General features: G+C 46.1%; 2 protein-coding genes across 3 annotated transcripts in view; one reads left to right on the forward strand and one right to left on the reverse strand.

Annotated features, from left to right (window-relative positions):
- The window catches only part of LOC138349788 (protein lifeguard 4-like), a 43,623-nt gene extending 41,037 nt beyond the window's left edge, over positions 1 to 2,586 (reverse strand). Inside the window, exon 1 of one of the 2 annotated variants that reach the window (XM_069309416.1) lies at positions 2,321 to 2,586. In XM_069309416.1, coding sequence (XP_069165517.1) covers positions 2,321 to 2,435 — 115 coding nt within the window. In that variant the 5' untranslated portion in view covers positions 2,436 to 2,586. The remainder of the gene's footprint in view (positions 1 to 2,320) is intronic. The other variant, XM_069309417.1, reaches the window with a different exon arrangement.
- A 337-nt stretch (positions 2,587 to 2,923) lies between these two features.
- LOC123770981 (conserved oligomeric Golgi complex subunit 4) overlaps positions 2,924 to 12,584 on the forward strand; it is a 333,387-nt gene continuing 323,726 nt past the window's right edge. The window contains exon 1 of the mRNA XM_045763150.2: positions 2,924 to 3,077. Coding sequence (XP_045619106.1) covers positions 2,979 to 3,077 — 99 coding nt within the window. The 5' untranslated portion in view covers positions 2,924 to 2,978. The remainder of the gene's footprint in view (positions 3,078 to 12,584) is intronic.

The raw sequence follows: 12,584 nt of genomic DNA on the forward strand, positions 1-12,584 counted from the left end.
CACAGAATGTGGAGGGCCTGCGATAGTGTTTTTTTACAGTTCTTTATGAATATGGAGTTCCAAGAATCCGGGCCTGGTGCAGAGTTCATAGGCATACTGTTTATGGCTTCTTCAAAATCCAGTGGGGATAGGGTGACGTCTGATATATGATTTGATGTTGGTATCGTATCCATGAAAAATTCATTTGGGTTATCAATCTTTAGTGTGTTTAATGGTTCGCTGAAAACAGAGTCGTACTGCGTCCTCAGTAGCTCGCTCATTTCTTTGTTGTCATCGGTGAAAGTTCCATCTCCCTTTCGCAGGGGCCCGATACTAGATGTGGTTTTTTATCTTGATTTTGCATAGGAGAAAATTTTGTCTGCATTGAGTAGATGTTGCAAGCACTGTGTAAATTGATGACTTAAAAATAATGTACTGTATTGTAATACTATTCATGGATATGTGATACTCTTACATTGGTAACAATACCATGTATATAAGGGATGGATTCATCTTTCAATGGCAGAGGTAACAGTTTCTGTAGACTTATTGGAGGAAACTACATCTCCAACTAGTTAGTAGATAGTGGTATGGGTGCAAATAATGGGGAAAAAATATAACAAAAGGAGGATAACACAGGTTATTAAAATGAACAATATTGTTTCAGTAAAAGTAATCAAAATTTAAAAAGAATGCACAGGAAAGGTGCCTTTTTTTTTATTAACAAGCATGTATATTCTGTACATATAGCAATATACACAAGCATGTATATTCTGTATACACAGCAGGGCATTGTTGTGTATATTCTGTATATACAGCAGGGCATTGCTGTGTATATTCTGTATACACAGCAGGGCATTGCTGTGTATATTCTGTATACACAGCAATGTACTGCTATCCTATTCTATATGCAGAGGAAAAAACTAAGTTTAAGTTCATCTAAAAGCCCATCTCACAGGATCTACTGTGCAGGTATATTATACCAAGTCCAGAAATTTGTGTAACTAGACAGATGACAGCAATAGCTCTTGCTAAGAAATTAGCCATAATAGCACTCACTGAAACATGGTTGAATATTGACTCTTAGGGACCTACTGGTCGAGTATCAGGTCAAGGCCTATAAGCTCTCATGTTGATATAAGAGATAGAAAAAGAAGGTCAAGTTGCTATCAATGTGAATGAGACTTTGAGATGCAGTGCAATTTATTTTATTTATTTATTTATATATGACGACTGAAAAAACAGACGACTGAATTTATATATATATATACACAAGTTCTTACATTCTTGTACAGCCACTGGCACGCATAACTTTTTGGGCAAGTCTTTAATCCTAATTTTTACACACACACACACATCCCCAGGAAGCAGACCGTAGCAGCTGTCTAACTCCCAGGTATTTATTTACTGCTAGGTGAACAGGCGCATCAGGGTGAAAGAAACTCTGCCCATTTGTTTCTGCCTCTGCCGGGAATCGAACCCAGACCCTTAGAACAACGAACCCTGAGCACTGTCCACTCAGCCGTCAGGCCCATCAGGCAATATCTCGCTGGTAACAGAAACCATATGAACACTGGATAAGCACCTCCAAAGGATACCTGATCAACCAGGCTGTGACTCATATGTCAGGCTGCGAGCAGCCGCGTCCAACAGCCTGGTTGATCAGTCCGGCAACCAGGAGGCCTGGTCGACGACCGGGCCGCGGGGACGCTAAGCCCCGGAAGCACCTCAAGGTAACACAAGTGAATGTGGGGACAAAAAGTGCAAATGGGATATACAGACCCCACACCCCCAGTCTAAGCTATTTGGGCAATAAACCAATCTGGGAAGAGATAAAGGGCACCAAATGCAGTAAGGTGTGCATAATTGGTAACCAATTATTTTAAGTTACACCTGAAATGATGTGCATAATTAGTGGCTTAATAAAATGTACAAATAATATGCCTACTAATAACTGCAATCTGATTCTTTGTATATATTATATATGAAATATTAAAATTATATTAAGTTTGGAAGCAATCAAGGTAGTCTAATATACAACTAATCCCAATTTATGGCTCTGAAGTGCAAGTTTACTTTAAAAATAGTTTAACATTACAGTAGTGGAAGCATATAAATATGGAAACAGTGCATTTCATTGAGTCAAACTAAGAGAACAGGAATGAGAAATTATATTGTGGCCATTTTCTTCAGATGAGAAATGTTATACAAGTGAGCAAAGTTGTCCCAAGGTCACGCTCAACCTCTCATACTCTACCATCACAACTAGCACGTGGTTAATACAGTTTTATCTTGACTTTGATTTGATCAAAACGTAAGATAATATTAGTGAAAGTGGTACCCATGCGTATGTAGATGTGACTGGTGGCCACATTGGACCCATACATGAAGTCGTTGACAATCCCTCCCTTCTCTGCTTGTCCTCCATCCTGAGGGATGAGTAGTGTGGTGGACATGGTGTAGCGGCCGGTGTAACGACAGGTATAGCGGCAGGTGTAGCGGCAGGTGTAGCGACAGGTGTAGCGGCAGGTGTAGCGACAGATGCGAGGGGCAGGAGAGGGCCGTCAAGGACTGGTGTTGGAAGCTGTCATCAGCTGATGGTCAACTGGTCGCCATGTCTCGACACCTCTACTGCCTCCGGCTCCTCTCCTCGATCTCACTCCTCCTTCCCCACTCACAACCCTAAACTCTTCAACTTATACACTATTTAAATTAAAAAACTATATATATTTTTTTTTTATTAATTTATCTTAATCTAAAGTAAAGTTACGCAAAAAAGTTCGGTTTAGTCAAGTAGAAGCCAAAGCCAGAGTCCGGACAAACGTTTGTACACGTCAACAAAATAACAACAAAAATTAAAAAACCACAGTAATGTTGTTTAATATATTAGCGAGTTGTAAAAGGTGTGAATGAGTTGATATATACAGGGATGAGTAAGATGGTTGTGAGAGAATGGTGTAGAGGGCGGTCATAGTAGTGACAGCCGCGGGAGAGTGAAGATGGAGGCCGGTGCTCTCCCTACTTCTCTCACTGACCCCACCTCTCTCACCTCTCTCACTGACATCCACCGAGCATATGACAACATCTGTCAACACGAGGTCATCACTCCTATAGTATCCTATATTTACATATGCGTTACTGTGTGTATGGTGTTGAGAGAGAGTGAGGTGGCCCGGGGCTTCCCACACGCCGCCTCCACACAACATTTACCCACCATTATTATAATCATTATTATTTGTTTGCTTCTCTGTGAGTGAATGTAGCGTAGTGGGTAGGCCCAGTTATAGGGGAGAAGCGGTGCTGTCATGAGCACTATGCACGCCTACTGCACAGTTGTGCATCATGCTTACCTATGGGAGAGTTATTGCCACTACATAGCACTTTCCCTTTTTAACCTGAATTTACCTGAGGGCCACTAATACTAGTGGCTTCGACGAGGACAGGAACCTGGCGGCTTGTCAAAGGTACCCCCCTATTTGCCTTGATCTTTTCTATCTTTTAAAACCCAGCAGAGATTTGGTGTTTATGGCTTCAGCGGGTAGGTGGTTCCACGGGTTTACAACCCTATGGGTGAAAAAGCATCTCTTGTTTTCTGTCCTACATTGTGGCTTGTTGAGCTTGAATCCATTGCTCCTTGTTCGTGTTACATCTGACCTTTTGAAGAAAGTGTCCAGATCGACATTGTCCAAATTGTTCAGTATATTGAAGGTTTCTATGAGATCCTCCCTGTCATGCCTGGTCTGCAGTGTTGTTAGCCCTGTGGCCCTCAACCGTTCCTGGTACGAGAGATGACTAAGCTCTGGCATGATTTTTGTTGCTCGGCATTACACCTTTTCCAGAGCAGCTATGTCTTTCTGAAGATGAGGTCTCCATGCCTGGATGCAATAATCCAGGTGGGGGTGCACCAGAGACTTGTACAATTGAAAAACTACTTTCTTTTCCTCGAGAGTAAAGGTACGCTTGATTATTCCTAGGGGTTTGGCTTGCTTTTTTTTACTTCCAAGTGGGAGCCACTTGTGCAACTTTTAGTGAATGATGGATTCTTATTCCAAGGTCCTTTTCTTTAACTATCTGCTGTAAGGTAGTGTTGTCAGTTTGGTGGTTGTGACGTGGATTGTTATGCCCCAGATGTAAGCTTTTGCATTTACCGACATTAAAGAGCATTTGCCAGTCATCTTGTTCTGAACCATAATGAAATCTGTCCCAAGTAGAAATTGGGTCAACCCATGTGTTGCATTTCATGCATTTCCGCAATGGTCGCCCAAGTTAAAGTTGGTGAACGCCGATTTTAACATTCAAAAATTTCTCCATAGATATGAAGTCCCCATGGTGCATTGGTCAACCACTGACCTTGCCTGATCTGACCTGTCTGACTTAACATTAAAAAACTTTGGATTTTTGGTTTAATAAGTTATCACAATGTTTTTAACAATATTCTTGGGCAGTTCACCTATTTTAACTCGGGCGACCATTGTGGAAATGCAACAAATGAGTTAACTCAGTTGACAATCTGGTCAGATTCTAACAAGGGTTCAACCATTCTTACCATATATGGAGTTCATGCAGATCTCTTTATAAGGTCACAATATCACTTTTATTTCACACTTTACTATAGATCTTAGTGACTTGGAAGGGGTCAGGCTAAGGATATGGGACTGGGTAAAGGAATGGTGCCCAACCACTTCGACAGTTGGGGATTGAGCACCGACCTGCACGAAGCAAGACCGTCACTCTACCGTCCAGCCAAAGTTGTTGGACATGGGGGGAGTGTGAGCTAGCTGTTTATTAATTTAATTCATTGTGTTGGGGGACAGGCAGCCAGAGTGTATTCATACACATTAGGCTTATATCAAGGTTACCCCCCCCTCACTCAAGATTAAATTACTGACTCCACCCAGGATGCAATCCCACAGCAAGCTGACTAACTTCTGGGTATGTACTTACTGCTAGGTGAACCAGGGCATTAGGTGATAAGAAATGTGCTCTACCATTTCTGTCCTCCCTGGGATTTGAACCCGGAACTCTCAATTGTGAGTTGAGAACAAACCTGACTGTACTACTGGGACCTTTTAATATACTACTAGGGGACCTGTACTACTGGGACCTTTTAATGTACTACCAGGGGACCTGTACTACTGGGACCTTTTAATGTACTACTAGGGGACCTGTACTACTGGGACCTTTTAATGTACTACCAGGGGACCTGTACTACTGGGACCTTTTAATGTACTACCAGGGGACCTGTACTACTGGGACCTTTTAATGTACTACCAGGGGACCTGTACTACTGGGACCTTTTAATGTACTACCAGGGGACCTGTACTACTGGGACCTTTTAATGTACTACCAGGGGACCTGTACTACTGGGACCTTTTAATATACTACTAGGGGACCTGTACTACTGGGACCTTTTAATGTACTACCAGGGGACCTGTACTACTGGGACCTTTTAATGTACTACCAGGGGACCTGTACTACTGGGACCTTTTAATGTACTACCAGGGGACCTGTACTACTGGGACCTTTTAATGTACTACCAGGGGACCTGTACTACTGGGACCTTTTAGTGTACTACCAGGGGACCTGTACTACTGGGACCTTTTAATGTACTACCAGGGGACCTGTACTACTGGGACCTTTTAGTGTACTACCAGGGGACCTGTACTACTGGGACCTTTTAGTGTACTACCAGGGGACCTGTACTACTGGGACCTTTTAATGTACTACCAGGGGACCTGTACTACTGGGACCTTTTAATGTACTACCAGGGGACCTGTACTACTGGGACCTTTTAATGTACTACCAGGGGACCTGTACTACTGGGACCTTTTAATGTACTACCAGGGGACCTGTACTACTGGGACCTTTTAATGTACTACCAGGGGACCTGTACTACTGGGACCTTTTAATGTACTACCAGGGGACCTGTACTACTGGGACCTTTTAATGTACTACCAGGGGACCTGTACTACTGGGACCTTTTAATGTACTACCAGGGGACCTGTACTACTGGGACCTTTTAGTGTACTACCAGGGGACCTGTACTACTGGGACCTTTTAGTGTACTACCAGGGGACCTGTACTACTGGGACCTTTTAATGTACTACCAGGGGACCTGTACTACTGGGACCTTTTAATGTACTACCAGGGGACCTGTACTACTGGGACCTTTTAATGTACTACCAGGGGACCTGTACTACTGGGACCTTTTAATGTACTACCAGGGGACCTGTACTACTGGGACCTTTTAATGTACTACCAGGGGACCTGTACTACTGGGACCTTTTAATGTACTACCAGGGGACCTGTACTACTGGGACCTTTTAATGTACTACCAGGGGACCTGTACTACTGGGACCTTTTAATGTACTACCAGGGGACCTGTACTACTGGGACCTTTTAATGTACTACCAGGGGACCTGTACTACTGGGACCTTTTAGTGTACTACCAGGGGACCTGTACTACTGGGACCTTTTAGTGTACTACCAGGGGACCTGTACTACTGGGACCTTTTAGTGTACTACCAGGGGACCTGTACTACTGGGACCTTTTAATGTACTTCCAGGGGACCTGTACTACTGGGACCTTTTAATATACTACCAGGGGACCTGTACTACCCGGACCCTTTAACGTACTACCAGGGGACCTGTACTACCCGGACCCTTTAACTTACTACCAGGGGACCTGTACTACCCGGACCCTTTAACATACTACCAGGGACCTGTACTACCCGGACCCTTTAACATACTACCAGGGGACCTGAACTACCCGGACCCTTTAACATACTACCAGGGGACCTGAACTACCCGGACCCTTTAACATACTACCAGGGGACCTGAACTACCCGGACCCTTTAACGTACTACCAGGGGACCTGTACTACCCGGACCCTTTAACATACTACCAGGGGACCTGAACTACCCGGACCCTTTAACGTACTACCAGGGGACTTGAACTACCCGGACCCTTTAACGTACTACCAGGGGACCTGAACTACCCGGACCCTTTAACGTACTACCAGGGGACCTGAACTACCCGGACCCTTTAACATACTACCAGGGGACCTGAACTACCCGGACCCTTTAACGTACTACCAGGGGACCTGAACTACCGGACCCTTTAACGTACTACCAGGGGACCTGAACTACCCGGACCCTTTAACATACTACCAGGGGACCTGAACTACCCGGACCCTTTAACGTACTACCAGGGGACCTGAACTACCCGGACCCTTTAACGCACTACCAGGGGACCTGAACTACCCGGACCCTTTAACGTACTACCAGGGGACCTGTACTACCCGGACCCTTTAACGTACTACCAGGGGACCTGTACTACCCAAACCCTTTAACGTACTACCAGGGGACCTGTACTACCTGGACCCTTTAACGTACTACCAGGGACCTGTACTACCCGGACCCTTTAACATACTACCAGGGGACCTGTACTACCCGGACCCTTTAACGTACTACCAGGGGACCTGTACTACCCGGACCCTTTAACGCACTACCAGGGGACCTGTACTACCAGGGGGACCTGTACTACCCGGACCCTTTATTCTCTGCCTTCTATCTGTATATACCTGTGCCATTTATTACCCTGTCAGTATTAATGTTTTCATCATATTTCTTTTTAATGCTGTGGATGGAATTGGTTTCAACAACCTCATCCTTCAATACATTTCACTTACGTACCATCCTTATAGGGAATGAAATTCCTTACTTTACCTTGACTGCATATCCAGCTTCCCTTGATGACCCCTTGTCCTACCTCTTTTTAATTTTAATACTGCAAACTTTCTTTATCCACTTTATTTTCCCCTCATGATCTTGTGCATAGTTATCATATCCCCTCTAAGGTTGTGAGGGAGAGTTCTCTCAATCTGTCCTCATACACGAGCCCTCTCAGTTGTGACACTAGTGTTAAACCTCTGAACTTCTCATGTTTCTGTTTATGCTTGACAAGATGTGGGTTCCGTGCTGGAGCTGCATACTCAAGTAATGGTCACACATTGGTAGTGTGTATGGACTTGAAAGCCACTATGTTCAGATTCTTAAATGATCTTGTGTTTGCTAACTTCCCATATGCTGCTGATGTTACCCTGTTCACATTAGCTTCTGGTGTTAATGTTGGTATTATGTCTTCCCCCAGGTCTTTTTCTCTTTTCAACAAAGCTCTTTTTGAATTGTCAAAACTTGATATATCATTAGATTAGATTGGGTTAGGTTAGACTGGTTGTAAATACTGTTGGTGTGGGACCTAACCTACCAAAGGTTAGTATGACGTCATACGTCACCGTGCCGCTGTCTGCGCAGCTCCCCCCTCCCCGGGAGGGGAAGGGGGAGCTCCAGACCTCCCACGCCGGCTATCCACCCATCAGTTCTTCGGCTGATGCTATAGGCAATGGTTATGTGCTCCGGCTCCAGTGGTTGTTTCAGCACTGTACCTAGAGTGTGGTGTCTGTTTTCTAGGTGGTGCGTGAGCCGGGAGTGATTCTTCAGTACTCGGGCTGCATGCGCCTAGGGTTCCCTTCCCTAGGTGCCCTGTAAGTACTGCCCTTGGGGCTTGGGGCCACCTTCCACAAGTTCCTTGGGTCCTGCCCCTGCTTGGCCGTTTACTGCTTGGTTTTCGGCCGCTCTTTGTGTGCTCGGGTGTTCTGTCTCCCTTGTTCGCCTTAGAGTAAGGGGCAGTGTTTGCACTGGTGGGGCGCGGGGTACTGTGCAGCTTGTCTTTACCAATCATGGCGGCCGGCTCTGTTCCGCTTGGGTACGCTGTCCTCTTGCGGGGTTTTCTTTTTCTTTTGTTTATATACCTGGTGGGGGGGTCTGCCTTCGTTCTTGCCCCTGGTGTCCCTTGTGTTCTGAGTATTTCTGGTGGTACCCCCTGCTAGGTCCCCGTGAGTGTACACGTCCCGGGGCTTCAGCTCTTAGAAAGTTGTTTGGTAGCTTGGGTGCCGGTTAGCAGTACCCTGCCTGGGATTACCTGAGCGCGAGTCCTCTTAAAGTAAACGCTCGGGACCCTGGGAAACCCCTGGGGGCGCGCGGGTCCGATGGATGTGACCCCAGAGCCCCCCCCTCGCTTCCAGCGAGTTTGAGGGTTGCTCTCACCTTTTGTTTCGAGTTTGGTTGCGAGTTTGGTTGCGAGTTTGGTTGCTCGTTGTGGCTCGGTTACCCAGTTGTGCTAACAAAGCGGGTGCGGGCAGCAGGGGCGTTGCACTTGAGCCTTGGTGGTGGCAACGTTCTCGTGGTTTCCTCCCCGGGAGCCCCGGGGCTGCCCCGTTGTAGTTAATAATAATAATAATATAATAATATAATAATTTTTATTTAGGCAAAGGTACATACATAAAGAGATTTTACAAAGTTTGTTGGCTTTATAGATAAGAGCTAGTACAAACAATGCCTAAAGCCACTATTACGCAAAGCGTTTCGGGCAGGAAAAAACACTACTGACTAAAGCTTAAAACTAATGGGTAAAAAGAAAAAAATGCGTTGAGTACAAATAAAAATAGAGGTAAAAGAGGGGGGAACATTGTTGAAAAAACAGCACAAATACAATTATAAATTATTACAGAAAATTACATTAAAACAGCGTTGATTTGAAAAAAAAACAAAAAAAAACAAGAAACATACATGGGTTGACAATAGAGGGGTAAGGTAGGTTACAGGGAATTTATTAGGTATAGCTTCGTTTTTAACTTAAACTGGTTGAGAGAGGTACTGTCTTTAACATGGTTGGGAAGGTCATTCCACATTCTGGGCCCCTTGATTTGTAGAGCATTTCTGGTTTGATTAAGTCGTACTCTAGGAATATCAAAACTGTATTTATTTCTGGTGTGGTGCTCATGGGTTCTGTTACAACCTTCTATGAAGCTTTTGAGATCAGGATTGGCATTACAGTTTAGCGTTTTATATATGTATAGTACACATGAGAGAATGTGCAGTGACTTAATGTCTAACATATTCAGGGATTTGAGTAGGGGTACCGAGTGATGTCTGGGGCCAGAATTGGATATTGTCCTAATAGCAGCTTTGTGTTGAGTAATTAGAGGACATAAGTGATTTTGGGTAGTAGAGCCCCAAGCACAAATACCATAGTTGAGATATGGATAGATAAGGGAGTAATAGAGAGTCACCAGGGCAGGGCGTGGTACATAATATCTGATCTTAGAAAGAATGCCCACAGTTTTTGAAACTTTTTTTGATATGTTTAGAATGTGTCCCTGGAAATTCAGCTTGTGGTCAATGAGAATGCCAAGGAATTTGCCATCTAATTTGTTACAAATTTGGGTATTGTTTATTTTGAGATTTATTTGATTAGAGGATTTATTGCCAAACAGAATATAGAAAGTTTTGTCAATGTTAAGGGTGAGTTTGTTGGCAGTTAGCCACAGATGGACTTTATTTAGCTCAGTATTTACTGTGGCATTTAGAGCAAGGGGATCAGGACTGGAGTAAATGAAGGTTGTGTCGTCAGCAAATAGGATTGGTTTGAGGTGTTGGGAGGCATTTGGAAGGTCATTAATGTAGATGAGAAAGAGGAGAGGGCTAGGTATGCTGCCCTGGGGAACACCAATGTTGATGGGTAGGGTGGGAGAAATTGTATTATTCACAGAAACACATTGGAGCCTGTCAGTAAGGTAGGATTTGAGGTATTGTAGGGAGTGTCCTCTGACACCATAATGATGTAATTTAAGAAGAAGGTTTTGGTGGTTGACAGTATCGAAAGCTTTACGCAGGTCCACAAATAACCCAACAGGGAACTCATTTTTATCAAGAGCTGTATGAATCGAGTTAAGCATACTAATAAGTGCATCGTTAGTGCTTTTTTTGGGCCTGAAGCCATATTGGCAAGGGCTAAGTATATTGAGTTTGGCTAGATATGAGTAAAGCTGCTTATAGATTAGTTTTTCAAAAATTTTTGACAAGTTTGGCAGGATTGATATAGGTCTGTAGTTGTTAACATCTGTGAGATCACCACATTTGTGGACAGGCGTTACTCTCGCTTTTTTTAGAATATCTGGAAAGGTTTGGAGTTCAAGTGACTTGTTGAAGAGCAAAGCAGGGGCTAAAGATCTGGAGGCTTAGTTCGTTTTGGGACTTGGGGGTGTTGGTTGCTTCGGTTCCATCCACGCCCCCTTGTCTTTCCCCTGGTTCACCCTTCCTGCCTGCATCCGGTTCCTTACCGTCTGTAGGTTCAGGGCGGGGTGTTTGGTGGTGTTGAGACTCGGGCAGTCTCGGGGAATTCCCCTTCCGGGGTGGTGACGGGGGCATTTGGGCCTGTTCCTCCAGCCGTGTTGTATGAGTCTGCCAGTGGGCTCCCTTCCTTAGTGTTTTCACGGCTGCCCCGGTTTTCTGGTACGGCCGGGGCTTTGGGGGAACGGCTCGGCCCCGGGGCCTGTCGTGTAGGTTCCCGGGGCTGGGGAGGGGCTGACTTGGGGGGGGCCTTGGCCCCGTTAGACCCCGTGGGGGTTTTTATCCCCCTCTAGGCGGGGCTTGTGGTTACGCGGAGTGGGGTCTTTCCTCCCCACTCGCCGTACGTGCTGTTGGACGTCGGCCCCTCCCCGGGCTCGGTTCCTTGGCCTTTGAGTCGGTTGGTTCCGTCCTGGGGGTGGATGTTTCCTCCCCCGCTTTTTGGGACGGTGTTTTTGTCATGTTTCCCAGTTCGATGGGGTTCTGCGTGACTTCTGATCTCGGGTGCGCCTGCGCCTTCGTGTGCCTTCGGGACTAGTGTTGGCTTCTGTGTTCTCGAGGGTACGGGAAGGTTTTTCGCTACTTCCCGCATTATTGGAACGTCTGTCGGCTCCTAGTACTTGTCGCCCTGTTGGGCTACTTGTCGCCCTGTTGGGCTACTTGTCGCCCTGTTGGGCTACTTGTCGCCCTGTTGGGCTACTTGTCGCCCTGTTGGGCTACTTGTCGCCCTGTTGGGCTACTTGTCGCCCTGTTGGGCTACTTGTCGCCCTGTTGGGCTACTTGTCGCCCTGTTGGGCTACTTGTCGCCCTGTTGGGCTACTTGTCGCCCTGTTGGGCTACTTGTCGCCCTGTTGGGCTACTTGTCGCCCTGTTGGGCTACTTGTCGCCCTGTTGGGCTACTTGTCGCCCGGTTGGGCTACTTGTCGCCCGGTTGGGCTACTTGTCGCCCGGTTGGGCTACTTGTCGCCCGGTTGGGCTACTTGTCGCCCGGTTGGGTTCCCCTTTTTTTTTTTTTTTTTTTTTTTGGGCTCTTTGCTTCTTTGGCCGGTTTTATTGTTCCTGCTTCCTCTTTTGGCTCCTTTTCTCGTGCAATAGTCCTGGCTGGCGCCTTCCCGCAGGGAGGGTGTGCGGTTCGGCCAGCGTGTTATGCGCATGCGCCGTGGAGTTTGTTTTGGTCTGGGCGGTGTTTCAGTGCTGGGGTTTTGCGCCCTTTTTGCTACAGTGCTTCGCCTCTCGTTCTTCTCCCTGGCTGCTGTATGTGCCCCTTCGCGCCGGGGGTATCCTGGTTCCCAGTTGTGGGGAGGACACCGCGGTTTTCCCTGTGTCATGGGTGTGGACCGCCTCCTTCGCCTCTCCCTGTTCTCCTGCGGGTCCGGCAGGGTCCGGCTCTGGCGTCTTCACCTGGCGGTGCTCCCA

This window comes from Procambarus clarkii, chromosome 65 (assembly GCF_040958095.1).
Source record: "Procambarus clarkii isolate CNS0578487 chromosome 65, FALCON_Pclarkii_2.0, whole genome shotgun sequence".
Taxonomy (NCBI): domain Eukaryota; kingdom Metazoa; phylum Arthropoda; class Malacostraca; order Decapoda; family Cambaridae; genus Procambarus; species Procambarus clarkii.